The sequence below is a fragment of the Myotis nattereri genome (genome assembly GCF_964212035.1).
Source record: "Myotis nattereri genome assembly, chromosome: 3".
Lineage (NCBI taxonomy): Eukaryota > Metazoa > Chordata > Mammalia > Chiroptera > Vespertilionidae > Myotis > Myotis nattereri.
The window spans coordinates 81,278,581-81,298,431 of NC_138077.1; the positions used below are offsets into that span (position 1 = coordinate 81,278,581).

The following is a 19,851-nucleotide window of genomic DNA, read 5'->3' on the forward strand; positions in this document are numbered from 1 at the left end:
AGTCCACAGGCCAACGCTCTAGCCACTGATCCAAACCAGCTAGGGCAGTAACAAGCAAATTTAACCAGGGGATACCCACACAGTTTGGGGAAAGTCATCTGACAACAAAGCATTTCTAAAAAGAAATCCTTATAAATATAGAAGTTCCCTCTATGATAATATATAACTGTATTTTTGGAAATACAGTTATATATTTAACACTGATTTCTACATGCAATTTATGTAATTCTACACATTTGAATTATCCAAAGTTGGCAGTCACACTAAATTTTGTGATTAGATTATGTTTAAGAGCAAGAAGAAGTTTTAGTATTATGTGTTCCCCAAATGGTTCTTTTTTAATGTGTTCAGTTCCTCTTCCCTTTAAAAAATAGATTAACTTGGTAACATAAAATAACAGCAACTGATTTATGAATTGAAAATAGTGACCAGCTCAACTCCAAAGCTTATGCTTTTAAACAAGATTCAACATCTTTTATTTACATGTTTATGACATACATCAATGGCCATGTACAATTAACTAAATCTAATAACAATGGTGGGGATGAAACATAAAAGACACAATTTCAAATTTTAGGTTGAAATACATTTTCACTAACCAAAAGATACAATAAACAAACAGCCATCATAAGAGTTATAGATTGTGTGTCAATTCACTTAAAACTGACAGTCAGCCACACAACTATTGAAATAATGGGAAATTTGCGAATACAAATATTACATATACAAGTATAATGCATGCATGGCATCACATTAATTCTTTATCTATGAAGCCATTTTTAAAGTGAACTGGATAAGTATCTTAATATATGTACATCAAGGCACATTATTTTCCTGTGCTTTAGGAATGATTTACATATGATTTGCTTATAATCTTAATTTTATACCTTATATTAGCTTTTAATACTTAAATGTTTGATTTTAACAATTATAGCTTGAGTGGTAGCTTCCCAGAGGAGAGAAATGGTTATTTTGAAAATCAGAAAATAAAAAAATAAGATAGCTTAAGGTGGGAATTTAAAAATCAAAAACACAAATTAATTTAAATCTCAGGTAACTTTTTATAATAATATACTTTCAAAAATTTGGTGGACCATAATTACTTTAAGTAGTAGTATACTATAATGAGAACGGAATTGAAGACTTTTCAATATTCTGAAGTTATTGTACAATTAATTATATGATATCCACAGGACCACCATAGATGCCCACATTGTTATCCTATTTCTAAATTGCAATTTTTCAACAAAATTGAACAATTAAACATGATACCAAAAAAAAAACAAAAACAAAAGTGGAGGGGGGGGAGAGAAAACAACAAACAAAAGAAAACATGATACAAAAGCTGCAAACAAACCAAACCTAGTTTTAACTTGTTCATTTTTCAGCAAAAGAATTAGTTTTTTCCACACCCCACCCCCGCCCATGTATTGTTATCCAGGAGAAATTTTTTTATCAGCAGAGCTTAATAACAGTATTCTTTGTTTTATGGTCTTTTACTTGCCTTAAAGAGAGAGTATAGTAAGGCTTTAATAGGCATTTCATGCATTTTAATGGCATATTTAAAATTAGCTATTCATTTAAAGGTGCCCCAAATAGATAAGTATACTGTGCAAACTTGATTACAATATGTAACTCATTAAGTGCTTTAAAATAAAATAAAGAATCCCTGACTTATAAGGGCTTAAAATAAATAGTAAATCAAGAATCACAGATTTGAAGCATTTAAAAAAATGTAATATACTTATTCATCTGACTAAAATGCTTTATATTAGAATTTTAAATCTATAAAAAGGCAAATGAAATCACAAATCTTCTATATTTTGAGAACAAAAGAGAAGAAAAGCTTACTGGTGCAGCCTTTTAAACTCAAAGTATATAACAATGTCAAAATGCAAATGAAACTGTACAGTTTTTCATTTACTATAATCCTTTACACACATTAATTCATAAAATGTATACCATAATAAACCACTGCCATCAAACAGATATTTTCAATTTCTTTACAGTAAATGGACTTTAGCTGGACAAACCAATCAGAAATGTTAAAACATCATCAAACAGCCCCGAATCTTCACATACAAAATCTAGGTAGAGAGTCACATAGTATTGTAAACAAATGTTCTGTGAGTTCAGTATACATGAGATGTCACTTTTTAAAATTTCCATTACTATATTCCTTCTGCTTCTGAAATATGTGCCACCTCTACTTCAACAGTTTGAATAGCTTCTGCAACTTCAGATAACTTCTGTCCTTGCTGTTGTGCTAACACATAATTAACCACCTGCATAATACTTTGGTCAGAGAGTGTAGATACAGATGGATACTCTTCAGTAGCTGCAACGGCTTCAAGAGCTTCCATAGTTTCTCCTGTCACTACCACGGTCTCAAGTTCTTGAGGATCGCTGCTTTCCTGTTCATGAATGTCTGCTGCTACGATGCTAACAGCATGCTCCACTTGAGTTCCTTGGTTATGAAACTGAAGGGTATCTTTTTCCAGCATAATTTTGCAAGGCACATAATCTCTGTGGAATTTGGTCATATGTTTTCGGAGTGTCCGAGCATCTATGTAGGCTTCGCTGCACACAGGGCAAACATAGGGCCGTTCACCAGTATGTGTTCTGACATGGCGTTTTAGAGATCGGGCATCAGCCCAAGCCACTCCACATGTTAAGCACTCAAATGGCTTAACTCCTATTAAAAAAAAAAAGAAGAGATGTGTGTGTGTGTGTGGTGAGGTGTGCAAGTACCAAAATATATTAAAGTTGCCTGATAAATAATGCTTTTATTAAAATACAGTAGTCCATAAGTCTATCTTAACTATGGCAATTTCTTTTTTTAATATATTTTATTGATTTTTTACAGAGAGGAAGAGAGAGAGATAGTCAGAAATATCGATGAGAGAGAAACATCGATCAGCTGCCTCCTGCACATCTCCCACAGGGGATAAGCCCGCAACCCAAGCACATACCCCTGACCGGAACCGAACCCGGGACCCTCCAGTCCGCAGGCTGACGCTCTATCCACTGAGCCAAACCGGTTTCGGCAACTATGGCAATTTTTAATTTAGGACCTAATGGTTCATCTTAGAATAAACAAGATTTTGTAAAATAATCTCTCTCAGAAGTGCACATGGATAGAAGTTACTGAGAGGCAATTCTGAGTTTCTATGCAAGGTCTGACTTGACCTTCACAGCAACCCTACAATCCCAGAATAAGAAAACAGGCATGGCTCAGTGGCTGAGCATCGACCTGTGAACCAGGAGGGCACATGCCCGGGCTGTGGGTGCAGGAGGCAGCCAATCAATGATTTTCTCTCATCACTGAGCTTCTATATTTAAAAAAAGAGCCCTAACCGGTTGGCTCAGTGGATAGAGCGTCGGCCTGCGGACTCAACGGTCCCAGGTTCGATTCCGGTCAAGGGCATGTACCTGGGTTACGGGCACATCCCCAGTAGGGTGTGTGCAGGAGGCAGCTGATCGATGTTTCTCTCTCATTGATGTTTCTAACTCTCTATTCCTCTCCCTTCCTCTCCATAAAAAATCAATAAAATATATATTTTTTTTAAAAAGAAAACAGGCTCCAAGTAGCCCATGAAAATGTTGATAGAGAATATTAAGCTATGTTAGATACTCAGGTTTAGAATCACCTCTATCACTTGAAAAAAACTTCTATGATATGGAATACATCTCTTATCAAGGAAGGTGAGGTAATAAATGAGAGGATTGATAAAAGGAGTATCAGTATTGGATTGTCTTTTATTCTCTATATATTTATCTATATTATATAGCTATATAGTTACCTTCATGATTGTTCATGTGTCTCCTATACTCTCTCAGTTGAGTGAATTTTCTTCCACATCTTTCACACACCCGTTCTAGGTTTTGCTTTGCTCTTCCTTTTTTCCCATGGGTAGCTTTCTTTACATGCCTTCTGAACAATGCTTTTTCATAAAATTCTTTGCCACATATATTACATCTAAAATGGGGGGGGGGAATTAAAAGCATCAGCATCCATAAGAATTAATCCAAGTATAGGTGTGTGAAAAAAATTATATATATTTCGGATCCTCCTCAGATTTACTCACCTGTAAGGTTCAGTGACAGAATGAGACTTCACATGGGAATACCAATCTTTCTTCCAACTATAGCACTTATCACAATATTGGCACTGGAATGGCTTCACACCAAGATGTTTGTTCATGTGCTGACGAAGATCTCTAGCTTCAAAGAAACTTTTTTCACATCTGCAATAATAAAATTCAATCACCCAACTGGATCATATTATTCTTTTAAAACAAGCTTCCAAGAATTTAGTATATTCTTGGGTTTCTAGAACTCCACAAGATGATCCCAATTTAAGACAAAAGAGTTCACTAGTACTCCAACCCTGTAATAAGGCCGCAGGATGTTAAGTTCTTTTGGCCCTACCTAGAAACTTTTAGAAAGAATCATGCAGACCTCCCAAAGGTTACTAGAGAGGACATATGCTTTTTGTCACCTCCTCAGTCCCATCTGATCTCCTTCTTTACCATCTCCCATTCTCTCTCCATGTGTTGGGAGTAGCCCTCACATTAACTATAAGGATGGAGCAACTAACTCAGCCTGTCAACTGGAGGAAAAATGCTTTGGGAAATAGGGGCTTGAAAAACTCTCACGTATTCCTGGGAATCTAGAAGTCCACACACTTTCTCAGGGCTGTGCACACACTCAGGAAAGACCTGAAAAGGCCCTAAGCTCTCACCTCTGGTTGACTCAGCAAGCCAAGACACAGTTGTGAACTGCCTGGCTGAGTGCTGAAGGCATTCTGTCATTAGAAAGTGGAATTGCCAAAGCCGGTTTGGCTCAGCGGATAGAGCGTCGGCCTGCGGACTGAAGGGTCCCGGGTTCGATTCCGGTCAAGGGCATGTACCTGGGTTGCGCGCACTTCCCCGGTGGGGGATGTGCAGGAGGCGGCTGATCGATGTTTCTCTCTCATCGATGTTTCTAACTCTTTATCCCTCTCCCTTCCTCTCTGTAAAAAATCAATAAAGTATATTAAAAAAAAAAAAGAAAAGAAAGTGGAATGCTGCCCGGCTGGTATGGTTCAGTGGTTGAGCATCAACCCATAAACTAGGATATCACAGTTCAATTCCTGGTCAGGGCACACGCCCGGGTTGTGGGCTTGATCCCTAGTAAGGAGTGTGCAGGAGCCAATGATCGATAATGTTTCTCTCTCATCAATGCTTCTATCTCTCTATCTTCCTCACTTCCTCTCTCTCTAAAAATCAATAAAAACGTATTTTTTAAAAAAGGTAGTGGCAATGCTTGCACAACACTGTGAATATACTAGAAGCCACTGAATTATACACTTTAAAGTGATGAATTTTATGTTACATGAATTTTACCTCAATTAAAAAAAACAATTTCAGGAGGTTTTGGGAAAATCAAGAGAGGCAGAAAGAAAAGGAGTCTAAAAGGAAGGATGACTAGCAGAGGGCCCAGCACTTTGAGAAACTCTGGCTGCCCCAGGGATCATTCTTCCCTACAGACCACATGGTGCCAGGTACTGTATTTGAAGACTCTCTTTAAGTCCTGTATATTTATTTTGTGGTGGAAGGGTCAGGTTCTAATGTCCTGGTCCTTGGACTGGTGTCAAGCACCAGGCCATTCCCCCAGGCCCTGCTGCTCACTCGAGCCGCCAGCTTCAACGGGCACCAGTCCATGTCCAGCTCCAGCTGACCCATGTGGATGCCCACAGCACAGGCCCAGAGCAGGCCAGGGGCCAGATCGGTGCCCACGCCTGTGGTTACACCCCCACCCACAGGCAGCCCAGCAGGAAGAAGCCAGAGGCAGCTTTGCAATCCATGCCACTCTGCATGAAGGATCACCCTGATGCTGGATGCCAGGAGGCCATTTAGAAACCAGGAGAGGAAGGCTGTCTCATGTGCCTTCTCGAGTACCCAGGTGCCTATGGTCCAGCTTGGACACAGGATGGCAGGAGGGGCGTAGTCCCTACGCCGGGGGCCCTGACTTGGGGGGAGGCCCCCTGGACCTCTGGCTCCAGGGCTGCGGCAGCAGTGACCCCCATAAGCCAGGTGGGCAGCCTAAGTCATCTTAAATGGGGATTTGCATGGTATGTGATTTATATCTAAATAAAACTTTTAAAAATAATAAGTAGAAATATCTAGGCAAAAAAGGGATTAAAATCAAGAAGAAACAACAGTTTAATATTATTTTGAAGTATTTTCTTTTTTCTCCAGCTTTACTGAGGTGTAATTGACAAAAAAATTTAAAGCTATTTAAATGATGATGATTTGATATATGTATACTACATTGTGAAAGGATTCCCTCCATCTAGTTAATTAGCACATCTAGCCCCTTGGATATACACGTGTATGTGTGTGTGTGTGTGTGTGTGTGTGTGTGTGTGTGTGTGTGTAAGTTCTACTCTCTTAGCAAATTTCAACTATACAATGCAGGTGGTTATCAACTACAGCCACCTCAAATATTTTTTTCTGAAAACAACTCTCAAACAAATCTAGCACAAACATAAGGAAATTAATTGAATGGTTCACCCATTAAACACTTACTGAGTACAGTGATAGCCTCGAACCTCAGGCTTTGGCTGGTGCTTCTTTTGGTGCTTGCTGAGTCCAGAGCCCCTGTGAAAAGACTTTCCACAAACTGAGCAATGGTACTTGGACTCTCCTATAAAAATAAAACCATGTCACAAATCCAACAATCATGTGCTCTTCCAATAGAGTATCTTATTTCATATTTCAGAGGTTATTCTATCAAAGGGACACGGAAGATAAAACATTAGGCAGCCACCTTCTAAGAATAACAACCAACCACATCAAAAATCCCGTTTGGCTCAGTGGATAGAGCGTCGGTCTGCGGACTCAAGGGTCCCAGGTTTGATTCCAGTCAAGGGCATGTACCTTGGTTGCAGGCACATCCCCAGTGGGGAGTGTGCAGGAGGCAGCTGATTGATGTTTCTCTCTCATTGATGTTTCTATCCCTCTCCCTTCCTCTCTTTAAAAAATCAATAAAATATATTAAAAATCCCTATTTCCTCTCAACTACAGTGCTAGCAAGGCTACTGCTCGCCCAAGAATGTGCTACACTTCATAGTCATCTGGAATGTAATAGTAAGAGTTGAATACAAGTTCTAGAGGAGATATCTACCCTTCATAAGCCATTTCCACATAATTGCTTTGAGCATTTGAAAATAAGCATTTGCAAAATAAAAATTCTAATGAAATTATAAGACACAAAGCATGTTGACAGTTACATTTGCCTACTGCGTAACTTTTTAAAAGCATGTCCATTTCTTTAGGTGCCTCCATCTAAATTACACATGATTTTCCCGGCTGGTGTAGCTAAGTGGTTGAGCATCAACCTATGAACCAGGAGGTCATGGTTTGATTCCTGGTCAGGGCACATGCCCAGGTTTCTGGCTCAATCCCCAAAGTGGGGTGTGCAGAGAGATCAATGATTCTCTCTCATCATTGATGTCTCTCTCTCTCTCTCTTTCTCCCTTCCTCTCTGAAATCAATAAAAATATATTTAAAAAGTAAATAAATTGCACATGATTTAATATTCAGTATGCATTTTTCTATACTGAGGGAAACAATGAATATTTTTACACAAATAAGATAGCTCTAAAACTAGATTTAATAAGATCTTTTAGCTTTACTCTCATTAATGAAACACTGCACACATATAGCCATCAGTATATCAATATGATTTCTGAAATAATCACAGCACAATCAATATAATAGTAAATTAGTAATATATAATATGCACAGGGTGGGTTTAAAGTAGGTTTACAGTTGTTCCTATGGAAAATAATATAGTAATTAATAAATAATACAAGAATAAACTCTTCCCCATGCTCACAATTATAAACCTACTTTTGCCCCACTCAGGAATTATGTCTATATAAATTCCTCATTACCTGTGTGAATACTCATATGTTCTTGAAGACTCCGTTTGGTAACAAATGACTTAACACATAGTTCACACTGGAACTGCTTTTGTGATTGATGGAGACTCTGGTGTAACTTTAGACCATGCTTGTAGATGAAAGTCTTTCCACAGACCTAAGACAGCACAGGCATTTAAAACAGTAAAACAGAAAAGCAGATAGAAGCTGGTTCTGAAGAATGAAGACGGAGAAACCTGTATGCCACTTTAAATTAAACATTTAAATTTTAAACAAAATAACAAAGTGAAAGTTGAAACAAATGCCAAAGATATTAGCTGGTTGATCTTCTGATTCCAAAATGTTGCTATTTTTCTTATACCCATGTGATCACTGGCAGAGCTCAAAGCAGTACAAAAAAAACCTTATGCTGTCCTTGAGAGATTAAACAGTATATAAGCTATATTAAAAGAGATATGGGAGCTCAATAAAAAATATATATACTAATTTCCTGCTACACCAACTAGAACAGTGCTTCTCAAACTCTGTGATGAAGTCTCTCCTCCCCTCTCCTAGGCCACCGCAATCCACTGGGGAAGAGATTTTGTTAAATACAATAAAAATGTCACAACAATGTCAAATTGCCATAACAGTTTTTAAAAGCTTATTCTCATTCCTGTAGTTATCTTCCATAGACCACACATTTTGAGTAGTGCTGTACTAAAAGACCAGAGGCCAAATTAACACTTAGTTTGACGTCTGACCCTATGTTGATAACTATTGAATCTGGATGAAGGGTACATAGGACCTCTTTTATTCTCTTGTATTGTATTCTCATATAACAAAAAGCTAAAACAAAACAAAAAACGAGAGAGAGAGAGAGAGAGAGAGAGAGAGAGAGAGAGAGAGAGAGAGAGAAGCCTAAAGTTGGCTAATCACAGAATTATTTACTTAGGAGTCATATTTTGACATTTGTACCCTCAGACCTTCTCAACACTAGCGGATACATAGCGCATGCAGGATTTTGCGAAGATTTGTCTAAACCAGGGGTGGGCAAACTTTTTGACTCGAGGGTCACAATGGGTTCTTAAACTGGACCGGAGGGCCGGAACAAAAGCATGGATGGAGTGTTTGTGTGAACTAATATAAATTCAAAGTAAACATCATTACATAAAAGGGTACGGTCTTTTTTTTCAATAGTTTCATTCATTTCAAACGGGTCGGATCTGGCCCGCGGGCCGTAGTTTGCCCACGGCTGGTCTAAACCCTGGGTTCCTTTTGAGTCCAGATTAGTCCTGCTGAAGGCTAAGCGATGACTGGGATGATGATTCTCACCCATACATCCCCTGAATCTTAATGAATTCCATGAACATCCTAAATAGATTCATTTCAAATTACAATAAATTAAACAACAAATTAAAGAACACAATTAGGAATCACCCTTAATCCAGACAACAAACTAAAAAAGTCATAGAATTCCGTGTGACATTTTTTAAGAGTAAGGGTGACTCCAGAATCAACCAGTCTTATCACCACTTAAATTCCAATCTTCTTTACATAACAAAATAAATGTTATGGCTTTACCTGGCATGCATGTGGCTTTACACCAGTGTGCTTTAACATATGTATTCGAAGAGAATATAATTTAGGCAATGTCCTTCCACATATGGAACATATAAATTCTCGTTTGGTTCTGCCCTTCTCAGACGAGGTTCCTGATGCCTCATTAGATGTGAAATTGGAAGACGATGAAGAGGGTGCAACTTTTCTGGTATGTCGAATAAGGTGTGCTCTCAAGGAGGCACTGTACTGAAACTGTTTTTTACACAGCTAAAAGAAAAAGTAAACAAAATTCTGTCTAAATGTAATTTCATTACAAATGTTAAGTGAAACTTGACTCATATGTCAACTTCCCATTTCTATGTTACAATTATATGAATCAATAAACACATAGACTATGTAAAAGACAATAAGTTAGGTACCAGATTATAAAGATGCAAAGGGTAAGGCCCAGCCTCTACTCTGGAGAGGTTTATAATCTAGCCACAGAAACAGAATTTATATGTAAATAGACGTAAAATATTTAAGAAGGAGTAATCTGAACAATAAAGAAAGGCCTCACTGAGGCGGATAGGTCTGTTTTGAAGAAATTGTAGGACAGAGACAAAGACTGAAGAATGCTATCATTATAGGAGTATTAATAGTTGTTAGGTAGAGCAAAAATAGGGGTTTGAAAAAGTAGAAAAATAAAACTGTGATGGTTGTTGGATATTATCCAGTAGTTACTGGGGATTCATGAAATCAAAGTTACATATTCTCATCATTTACAAAACTTACTTTTTTAAGTATTGTTTTTTTAAAAAATATATTTTGATTGATTTCAGAGAGAAAGAGAGAGGGAGAGGGAGAGAGAAATACCAATGATGAGAGAGAATCATAGTCTTTTTTTGCATTTTACTTATGTGTCTTGGTGTGGGCCACTTTGGGTTCATCTTGTTTGGGACTCTTTGTACTTCCTGGACTTGTATGTCTATTTCCTTCACCAGGTTAGGGAAGTTTTCTATCATTTTTTTCAAATAGATAATTCAATTTCTTGTTCTCTTTCTCCTTCTGGCACCCCCATGATGCAAATGTCAATGTGCCTGACGTTGTCCCAGAGGTTCCTTACACTATCTTCATATTTCTGAAATCTTTTTCTCTTTTTGCTGTTTCGATTGGGTGTTTTTTGCTTCCGTGTGTTCCAAATCACTTATTTGATTCTCATTGTCATCTAACCTATTTATTTCTTGTAAATTATTCTTCATTCCAGTTATGTATCCTTCATTTCTGTTTCCTTTTTATGGTTTCTATGTCCTTTTTCATGCTGTTGAAGTTCTCACTAAGTTCTTACAAGTTCTCACTAAGTACCTTGAGCATCATTATAACCATTTTCAAAAAACTCTACATCTGATAGTTTTCTTGCCTCCATTTCATTTACTTCTTTTTTTGGAGATTTTTCCTATTTTCATTTGGAACCTGTTTCTTTGTCTCCTTATTTTGGATGCTTCCCTATGTTTGTTTCTATTTATTAGGTAGAGCTGCTGTATCTCCTGTACTTAGAATGGCCTTATATAGTAAGCATCCTCTAGTCACCCGAGTTGGGTGCTCTAAGTATGTCCCTCTGTGGGCTGTATGCACTGTCCCATTATAATTGAGCTTTAATTGCTGTTGGCATCACTGGGAGGGAATGAACACCAGGACAAACGACTGTGAGGACTAGCTGCTGTGCACAAGTCAACCTTACAGAGCAGGACCTCCTTCAGTGGGGCTTTGGTGCTCACTGATTCCCCCCTTTGAGTGTGTCTCTCACAGAGGTGGTAGGGTTATAATCAGGTATGGTCTGAAGCTGTCCAACAAATGCACTGGCTGTGGTGCTAAGTCAACCATCATCTATGCCCTGCTTGGGGCATAGTTACAGAGAGATCTGCAGGTGGCTGCTACTTGTGTTGGCCTTGGAGATGTCCAAGAGAGACCAAACTGTGAACCAAAGCAGGCTGCAGCTAGTGATGGGCCTGTGGCACTTAGCAAGAGGCATGGACTATGTAGGCGCTGCTTGAGAGTTTTTAGGAAAGTCCGAAGCAGGAGGCAAGAGGGGTCAGTTGTATGGAAAAGCCACTGGAAATGGCTTGGATGGGCCTGAAAGTTGGGTGAAGGGAGCCTTAAGGAATCACCAGGGCAGAGCAAACAGTGTGAGCCAGGTTGATGGAGTCTCAGATATGATGCCTATCTGTCAGCTCTATGGGTGTGGGGTCTCTACTAATACTTTTGTCTGACAGAAAGCTCTCATCCTGGTGCCAAAAAAGAAAAGTAAGTTCCTCCCTGTATATCCCTGGTTCCTTTCAAGCTGCTGCCCCAGCACTGGAGCTCAGAGAAAGTGAGTCTGAGTCTGAGTTGAGATCCTTTAAGAGGAACTGCTTGGGATTCTGGCAGCCCTCCATTCCACTCAGCCACACCCCCCCCTGGTTTTTATAGCCAGTCCTCTTTCTGGCACTGGAATCCTGGGTTGGGTATCTGGTTGAGGCTGGGACCTCTTACTCCTCAGGGGGGACCTCTGCAGCCAAGATATCCCTCCCAATTTTACTTATTTTTATTTATTTTAATATATTTCTTTAATTGATTTCAGAGAGGGAGAGAGATAGAAACATGAGAGAGAATCATTGATTGGCTGCCTCCCGCACACCCCCTATTGCGGGGGATAGAACCCACAACTCAGGCATATGCCCTTGGCTGGAATCGAACCTGGGACCCTTTAGTCTGCAGGCTGACACTCTATCCACTGAGCCAAGCCAGCTAGGGCATTTATTTATTTTTTTAAAAAATACATATTTTATTGATTTTTTACAGAGAGGAAGGGAGAAAGAGAGTTAGAAACATCGATGAGAGAGAAACATCGATAAGCCGCCTCCTGCACACCCCCTACTGGGGATGTGCCCGCAACCAAGGTACATGCTTTTGACCGGAATCAAACCTGGGGCCCTTCAGTCTGCAGGCCGACGCTCTCTCCACTGAGCCAAACCGGTTAGGGCTATTGATTTTTTAGAGAGAGGAAGGGAGGAGAGAGAAACATTGATGGGAGAGCAACATCGTTCTGCCACTTCCTACACACCCCCTACCAGAGGTCAAGCCCACAACCAAGGCATGTACCCTGCCCAAGACTCAAACCAGAAACCTCTTGGTGCAGGGATGATGCCCAACCGAGCCACACCAGCCAGGCCATCCTTCCTGATTTGAAACTCCCACATGTGGGTGTGAGACCAGCCTGTTCTGCATCTCTGTCCCTCCTCTCAATCTTGAGGTGGTGGCTTCTTTAAATCCCTAGTTGTAGGACTTCTATTCAGCTAGATTTCAGGGGGTTCTAAATGATGGTTGTTCTGTGTTTTTGATGCGGGTGTGGAAGGACTCAAGTAACACACCTACCATCTTCACTGGAAGTCTGGGTGTGTTTTTTTAATTTGTTTAAGTTTTCTTCTCTCTGCGTAGTCTTGGATTCCTCAAAGTTGTTTTCCTCTTGAAATGTTTATCATGAGTCTGATTATCCCTGGTGTCCATTCACATTTCAGAATAAGATATTAAAAAGATTGATTGGAATTTCTGTGTAAGTGGGGGAGTGGGTTGCCACCAACAGGCTTTAGTTAGAAGTATCTTTAGGTCTTTTGTTTATGGGTTTTGGATTTCTCATCTCTGAAGTCTTTTTGCGTTCAAGTTAAATACCTGACTGTTAACATGCTGAGAACTGATTAGAGAAAGACAACTTTAAAAATCTTAATATTTAGTATGCAAGCTTTTACTTTTCCTTGTTTTGGGTATAGTATGTTTACCGTCTCTATACACAGTGTTCCCCAGAGCAATTATAATTTTCTTTTCTTGAACGTAAAGGATGAATCTTTGTCTGAGGGAGTGGTGGTGGGGACTTAATTGCCTCTCAAAAAGACTTTCTAACAACCAGAATCACTTGTACTTTTAAGGTAGCTAGTAATACTAATTCCTAAGCTGTTTGGTAGTTCTGCAATACAATAGGTAAGTGTGTTACTTGAGTCCTTCCACACCCGCATCAAAAATACAATTTTGAGTGCTTCTTAGCTTTCCCCACTGAAAGCCTGGCATGAGCCCTTTTAAATAATCTGTTGAATCAAAGTCTAGAACAGTGATGGCAAACCTATGACACGCGTGTCAGAGGTGACACGCGAACTCATTTTTTTGGTTGATTTTTGTTAAATATCAAAAATATAAGTCTTTGTCTTACTATGGTTGCAAATATCAAAAAATTTTTATATGTGACATGGCACCAGAGTTAAGTTAGGGTTTTTCAAAGTGCTGACACGCTGAGCTCAAAAGGTTCGCCATCACTGGTCTAGAATTTAGTTGCTAAGGTCTCCTCTCCTATTCTCTTTGAGCTTATTTATTTTTTCCTTCCATGGACGCTGTGTGTGCCCTGCTGGAAAACTTTTCTTTTCTTTAAATATATTTTTATTGATTTCAGAGAAAAAGGGAAAGGGAGAGATAGAAACATCAATGATGAGAGAGAATCATTAATTGGCTGCATCCAGCATGCCCAACACTGGGGATCGAGCCCACAATCTGGGCATGTGCCCATGCCTAGAATCAAACCTGGAACCTTTCAGTCCACAGATCAATGCTCTATCCACTGAGCAAAACCAGCTAGGGCAAGAACTTACATTTTTAAAATGATAATTTAGGCCTGCTCCCGGGTGGCAGAGGGCAGGCCCAATCCCTAGGTGCAGCCCCTGGTTGGGCTCAGAGCAGGGCCGATTGGGGAGTTGGGGCGCCTTCCCCTATCATGCACAGAGCAGGGCAGATTGGGAGGTTGCGATGCCACCCTCAGTCACGCTCAGGGTAGGGCCGATTGGGGGGTTGGGGCACCGCCCCGTCACACTCAAGGCAGGGTCGATGGGGAGGTTGTGGCGTCACCCCGTCACACACAGAGCAGGGCCCATCAGGGGAGTTGGGGCTCCGTACCCTGTCATGCACAGAGCAGGGCCACTCAGGGGGTTGGGGCGCTGCCCCCTGTCACGCACAGAGCAGGGCCCATCAGGGGGGTTGGGGCTCCGTATCCTGTCACGCACAGAGCAGGGCCGATCAGGGGGTTGAGGCACCGCACCCTGTCACACACAGAGCTGTAGGGCGATCAGGGGGTTGGGGAACTCCCCCCTATCAGGCACAGAGCAGGGCTGATCAGGGGGTTGGGCACCTTCCCCTGTCACAAACAGAGCAGGGCGGATAGGGAGGTTGTGGCCCCGCCCGCTGTCACACACAGAGCCGCAGGGTGATCAGGGGGTTTGGACGCTGCCCCCTGTCACGCTGATCCCGGTGCCGGGAGGCCTCACGGCTCCGCTGATCCCGGTGCTGGGAGGCATATTACCCTTTTACTATATAGGATAGGGGCCTGGTGCATGGGTGGGGCTGGCTGGTTTGCCCTGAAGGGTGTCCTGGATCAGGGTGGGGGTCCCCACTGGGGTGCCTGGCCAGCCTGGGTGAGGGGATGATGGCTGTTTGCAGCTGGTCACACACCCTTCAGGGTGGGGGTCCCCACTGGGGTGCCTGGCCAGCCTGGGGGAGGGGCTGAGGGCTGTTTTCAGGCCGACTGAAGCTCCCAAGTGCTCCCTTTTTTTCTTTTTCTTTTTTATTCTGGGCCAGCTTTAGCTCTGGCTCCAGCTCTGAGGCCTCTGCTGCTGGAAGAAGGTATCTGGTTTGTTTGTGTTCTATAATTGAAACAATGTATAACTCCAGCTCTGAGATTCCGGGCTCGCTGAAAGCAGGTTTCTGGGGTTTTGTTTAGCTTCTATATTTGTTACAATGTTTCTTAAACTGCAAGCTCAGAGGCCGGCAAGGCAGGCAGGGAACGTTAGAGTCCTCCGTCACTGAAGCAAGCAAGCCTCATGTTAGTTTCAAGCTGCCTGGCTGCCGGCCGCCATCTTGGCTGGCAGTTAATTTGCATATCTCGCTGATTAGCCAATGGGAAGGGTAGCGGTTGTATGCCAATTACCATGTTTCTCTTTTATTAGCTAGGACAAGGGGGACAAACACATAGAACACAAATGGCAGAATAACAATGAAGCAATAAGTTAGATTCCACTTATCATGACGTTAGACCATCTTCAATTAGTTTCCCAGATACTTACCGGGCATTTGTAATCTCTAGATCTTTCATGTTTCAGTGTGTGCATTATAAGCGTGTATCTTCTCTGAAAAACCATTCCACATTCTCCACATTTATGAGATGCTTCTTCTTCAGTATTCTCTTTAGCATCCCTCTTTGGCTGTTTCATCTTTTTTCCTCTTTGAACTAATTTCTGGGCTACCTAAGTAAGGGATAGAAAACACAATCTAAGTAAATATTAATCATTTTTATTTTTAAGTCATGAATCATAAATATTGCAAATTCACATAACTTATTATACTGTTATTTAAAAGTTTAAGTTGCTTTCCTGTACTTATCCTCCTTCACCCCATGATTTTCACCATAGGCATAAGTTTACCCATATAATGCTTTCAAATTAAAGCTAAAACTACAAATGCTAACTCTTCATCATACCTGCTGAACTGCTGACTTGGGAGTGGCTTTCCGTTTTTGCAGCTTTTTCTCCATTCCTTTGTGTAGTCGAATATATCCCCCTTCATTAACAGAACGTTGTCGAAGCCTGCTTCTATAAGTATCATCATCAGGGCTGAGGTCTGTCTTTGCAGCTAGATTTTCCTGATCTTCTAAAGATTGGCCAAGGTTCTGTCTATGCTCTGGAATGTCTTCATCACAGATATCCTCATTTGATGTATCATTTCTCATATCACTGTTTTCTGGAGAGCCACTGATGACATTCTCTTTGGAGAGTTTAGGATAAATATTAGAAACTGTGCTACCTTCTCTACTGTTTGAAGTTTCTAGTTCTGTCTGGTTGTTTTTTGTTACTAAATCAACAGACTCCATTTCAGGGTGAGAATCAGTTGCACAGCCTGCAGGTGAAGGTGACAGAGCAGCTTCAGCCTCTGCGGAGACCTGGGGCTCGGGCCGCTGTCTGAGCTCTCCATGCTGCTCAGTTCCTGGCACTTCTCCATTCACCAACAGTACAATTTCACAATCCCCAAGGTCAGTAGGTAAAGTTGTGGTGGTTCCCTCATTGTTAACCACAGGAGGTGCTGTACCTCCGTTTTGTTCTGGTAAGTCCTGGGTAGATGCAACTGTTTGTACTTCACCCTTTTTATATACCGTTAGCTGCTTCTCTTCCATTAGTTTATGTACACTTTCACAGATTTCTAAAACTTCTGACATGAAGAGATGCCGAGCCAAGATGGCTACATCAGCCATGCTACAGAAATCAAAACTTAGCACAGAAGTATAGGCAAATTCCAGTAAAGGGAGGAAGCTTGCTTTACAGAAACCTATATGAAACAAGACAGATGGGGGACAAAAAAGTCAAATCACCACTACTAACACACCTTGTAAGAACAATTAATACATGATTATAACAATATAAAATAGAATATAAAGGCAAACATGACCATTTATTCTGCAATTAAACACCCTGGATTTGTTTTTGTGTTCTGGTTGTTTATTAAGCCTTGACTAACTCACTTCTATAAGCCGAGTCTCTCAATACCTAAAATAGAAAATAATATCAGACTTACTACCTCAAAGAGTTGTTGTAAGGCAGTCATTTTCAAACTGTACTCCTTAGAACCCCGGGGGTTCCTCAAATTCCCCTCAAGAAACAGCTGCTGGAGAATGGAGGGTAAAAAAAGAGAGGGATGCAGGTGAGTAGGCAGGGTTCAACCAACTTGTCTCCTAACCTCACTTCATATGTATAGCTTGTATATTTTAATAGAAGTCCATATAAAAATTTTATTGTGAACAATGAGTTCTACTAAATATTTAAAAACAAGGTATATGGCCAGCACCGGTTTGGCTCAGTGGATAGAGCGTCGGCCTGCGGACTGAGGGGTCCCGGGTTCGATTCCGGTCAAGGGCATGTACCTTGGTTGCGGGCACATCCCCAGTAGGACATGTGCAGGGGGCGGCTGATCGATGTTTCTCTCTTATTGATGTTTCTAACTCTCTATCCCTCTCCCTTCCTCTCTGTCAAAAATCAATAAAATATATTTTTAAAAAAACAATAAAAAAAACCAAAAAAAACCCACAAGGTATATGGCTGGAAGCTAGCAAAATGTTTCTGTAAAGAGTCAGATAATTAATAGTACAGGCCATAAAATGTCTGTTGCAACTACTCAACTCTGTCATTATAGCTAGAAAGAGTAGTCATAGATAACACATATACAAATGGGTGTGGCTGTGTTCTAATACAACTTTATTTACAAAAAAAACGAGGGAAAAGAGAATTGGGCTATGGTTTGCCTATTCCTGGTCTAAGGAATGAAATAATTACTGTACATATGAGGTATTACATTCCTATTTTATCTGAAAAAATAAGATCAGTTTATTTCTTTTCTAAGTTCTCAGTACTTCACTTTCAAAAGCCATTTTAATATAGTCATGATTCAAAAATCAGAAAATTATAGTGATGTCTAACTCCATCTCCATAACCAGTATTTTTTTTTAAATATATTTTATTGATTTTTTTATAGAGAGGAAGGGAGAGAGATAGAGAGTTAGAAACATTGATGAGAGAGAAACATCGATCAGCTGCCTCCTGCACATCTCCTACTGGGGATGTGCCCGCAACCCAGGTACATGCCCTTGACCGGAATCGAACCTGGGACCCTTCTGTCCGCAGGCCGACGCTCTATCCACTGAGCCAAACCGGTTCCGGCATAACCAGTATTTTTAAGAATTTGTATAGTTTTCCAGAGTTTCTTTATAAAGCCAAGCAAATATTCTTACTCCCCTTTTTTTACAGGAGGTATCTTATTACACTCTACTGTGCCTTACTGTTCATATATAATTTATCTTAGAGATCTTTTTAAAATATTTTTTTATTGACTTCAGAGAGGAAGGGAGAAGGAAAGAGACAGAAACATCAATGATGAGAGAGATTCATTGATTTCCCCCCACCAGGGACCGAGCCCCAAACCTGGTCATGTATTCTGATCGGGAATCAAACTGTGACCTCCTGGTTCATAGGTTGACGCTTAACCACTGAGACATACCAGCTGAGCTGTCTTAGAGATCTTTTATTAAAATAAAGAGAGCCAGCCCTAGCCAGTTTGGCTCAGTGGATAGAGCACAGGCCTGCAGACTGAAGAGCCCAGGTTTTATTACAGTCAAGGGCACATACCCAGGTTGCAGGCTCCATCCCCAGATGGGGGTGTGCAGGAGGCAGTGGATCGATGATTCTCTCTCATCATTGATGTTTCTCCGCGCCCCCCCCCCCCCGTTCCCTCCCTCTCCCTTCTTCTCTAAAATCAATAAAAATATATTTTAAAAAAATATGAGAGAGTCAAAGCAACCTTTTAAAAACACACATTTGCTGCGTTATTCAGTTTTGACTCAAGCTACATAAAATGCTGTCCTTTTCCATAGGCAGATGGGATGCGAAAGTATACATGGAAGCCATAAACTGAGATACATTAGGATCAGGTTGGAAACTGAGGGAACTACACATCAACATTATCATCATGGCTATTTCTGCCATTCCAACGAAAGCTGTAATTAAATAGGCTTTAACCATATTAATCCTGCTACAAATTATGAGACCAAGTTAAATAGCTTGAAGAAAGAAGGAATATTTCTTTTTAAAAAAATATACTTTTTATTGATTTTAGAGAGGGAGGGGGAGGGGAAGAGATAGAAACATCAATGATGAGAGAGATTCATTGATCAGCTGCGCCCCACACTGGGGATCAAGCCTGCAACCTCAGCATGTGCCCTGACCAGGAATCGAACTGTTACCTCTTGGTTCATAGGTCAGCGTTCAAACACTGAGCCACACCAGCTGGATAGAAAGAATATTTCTTTAAAAAACACACACATACCAACAAAATAATGTATGTTGGTCTGTTATCTAGTATCTTTTTAATTTCTAAGTTTGAAGCCATAAGAAAATTTTTTCCACAAAAGAATTAACACTGCTCCAAATAACACTTGGACTATCTAAAACCATTTTTTCAAAGCTACAAGTTATGTTTATTGTAAAATACTATAAAACAGCCCAGCTGGCATGGCTCTGTGCTTGAGCATCAACCTATAAACCAGGAGGTCATGGTTTGATTCCTAGTCAGGGCATATCCCTGAGTTGCGGGCTCGATCCCCAGTATGGGGCACAGAGGATCAATGAATCTCTCTCATCATTGATGTTTCTATCTCTCTCTCCATCTCTCTCTCTGAAATGAATAATAAAATATCTTTTTTTAAAAAAAAGAATCACTTTTTAAAAATACTATAAAACACACACAAAATAAGAAAACAAAAATAAAAAATCACTCATAATCTTACT

At 40.4% G+C, this 19,851-nt stretch overlaps 1 protein-coding gene across 2 annotated transcripts in view; it reads right to left on the minus strand.

Moving 5' to 3' along the window:
• Nucleotides 1–448: 448 nt before the first annotated feature.
• ZBTB11 (zinc finger and BTB domain containing 11) overlaps nt 449–19,851 on the minus strand; it is a 34,939-nt gene continuing 15,536 nt past the window's right edge. For both annotated transcript variants that reach the window (XM_081086734.1, XM_081086733.1), the window contains 8 exons: nt 16,002–16,843; nt 15,589–15,768; nt 9,494–9,739; nt 7,943–8,087; nt 6,573–6,690; nt 4,089–4,247; nt 3,804–3,979; nt 449–2,695 (listed from right to left, as the gene is read on the minus strand). In XM_081086734.1, the coding sequence (XP_080942860.1) occupies nt 2,172–2,695; nt 3,804–3,979; nt 4,089–4,247; nt 6,573–6,690; nt 7,943–8,087; nt 9,494–9,739; nt 15,589–15,768; nt 16,002–16,843 (2,390 nt within the window). In that variant the 3' untranslated portion in view covers nt 449–2,171. The remainder of the gene's footprint in view (nt 2,696–3,803; nt 3,980–4,088; nt 4,248–6,572; nt 6,691–7,942; nt 8,088–9,493; nt 9,740–15,588; nt 15,769–16,001; nt 16,844–19,851) is intronic.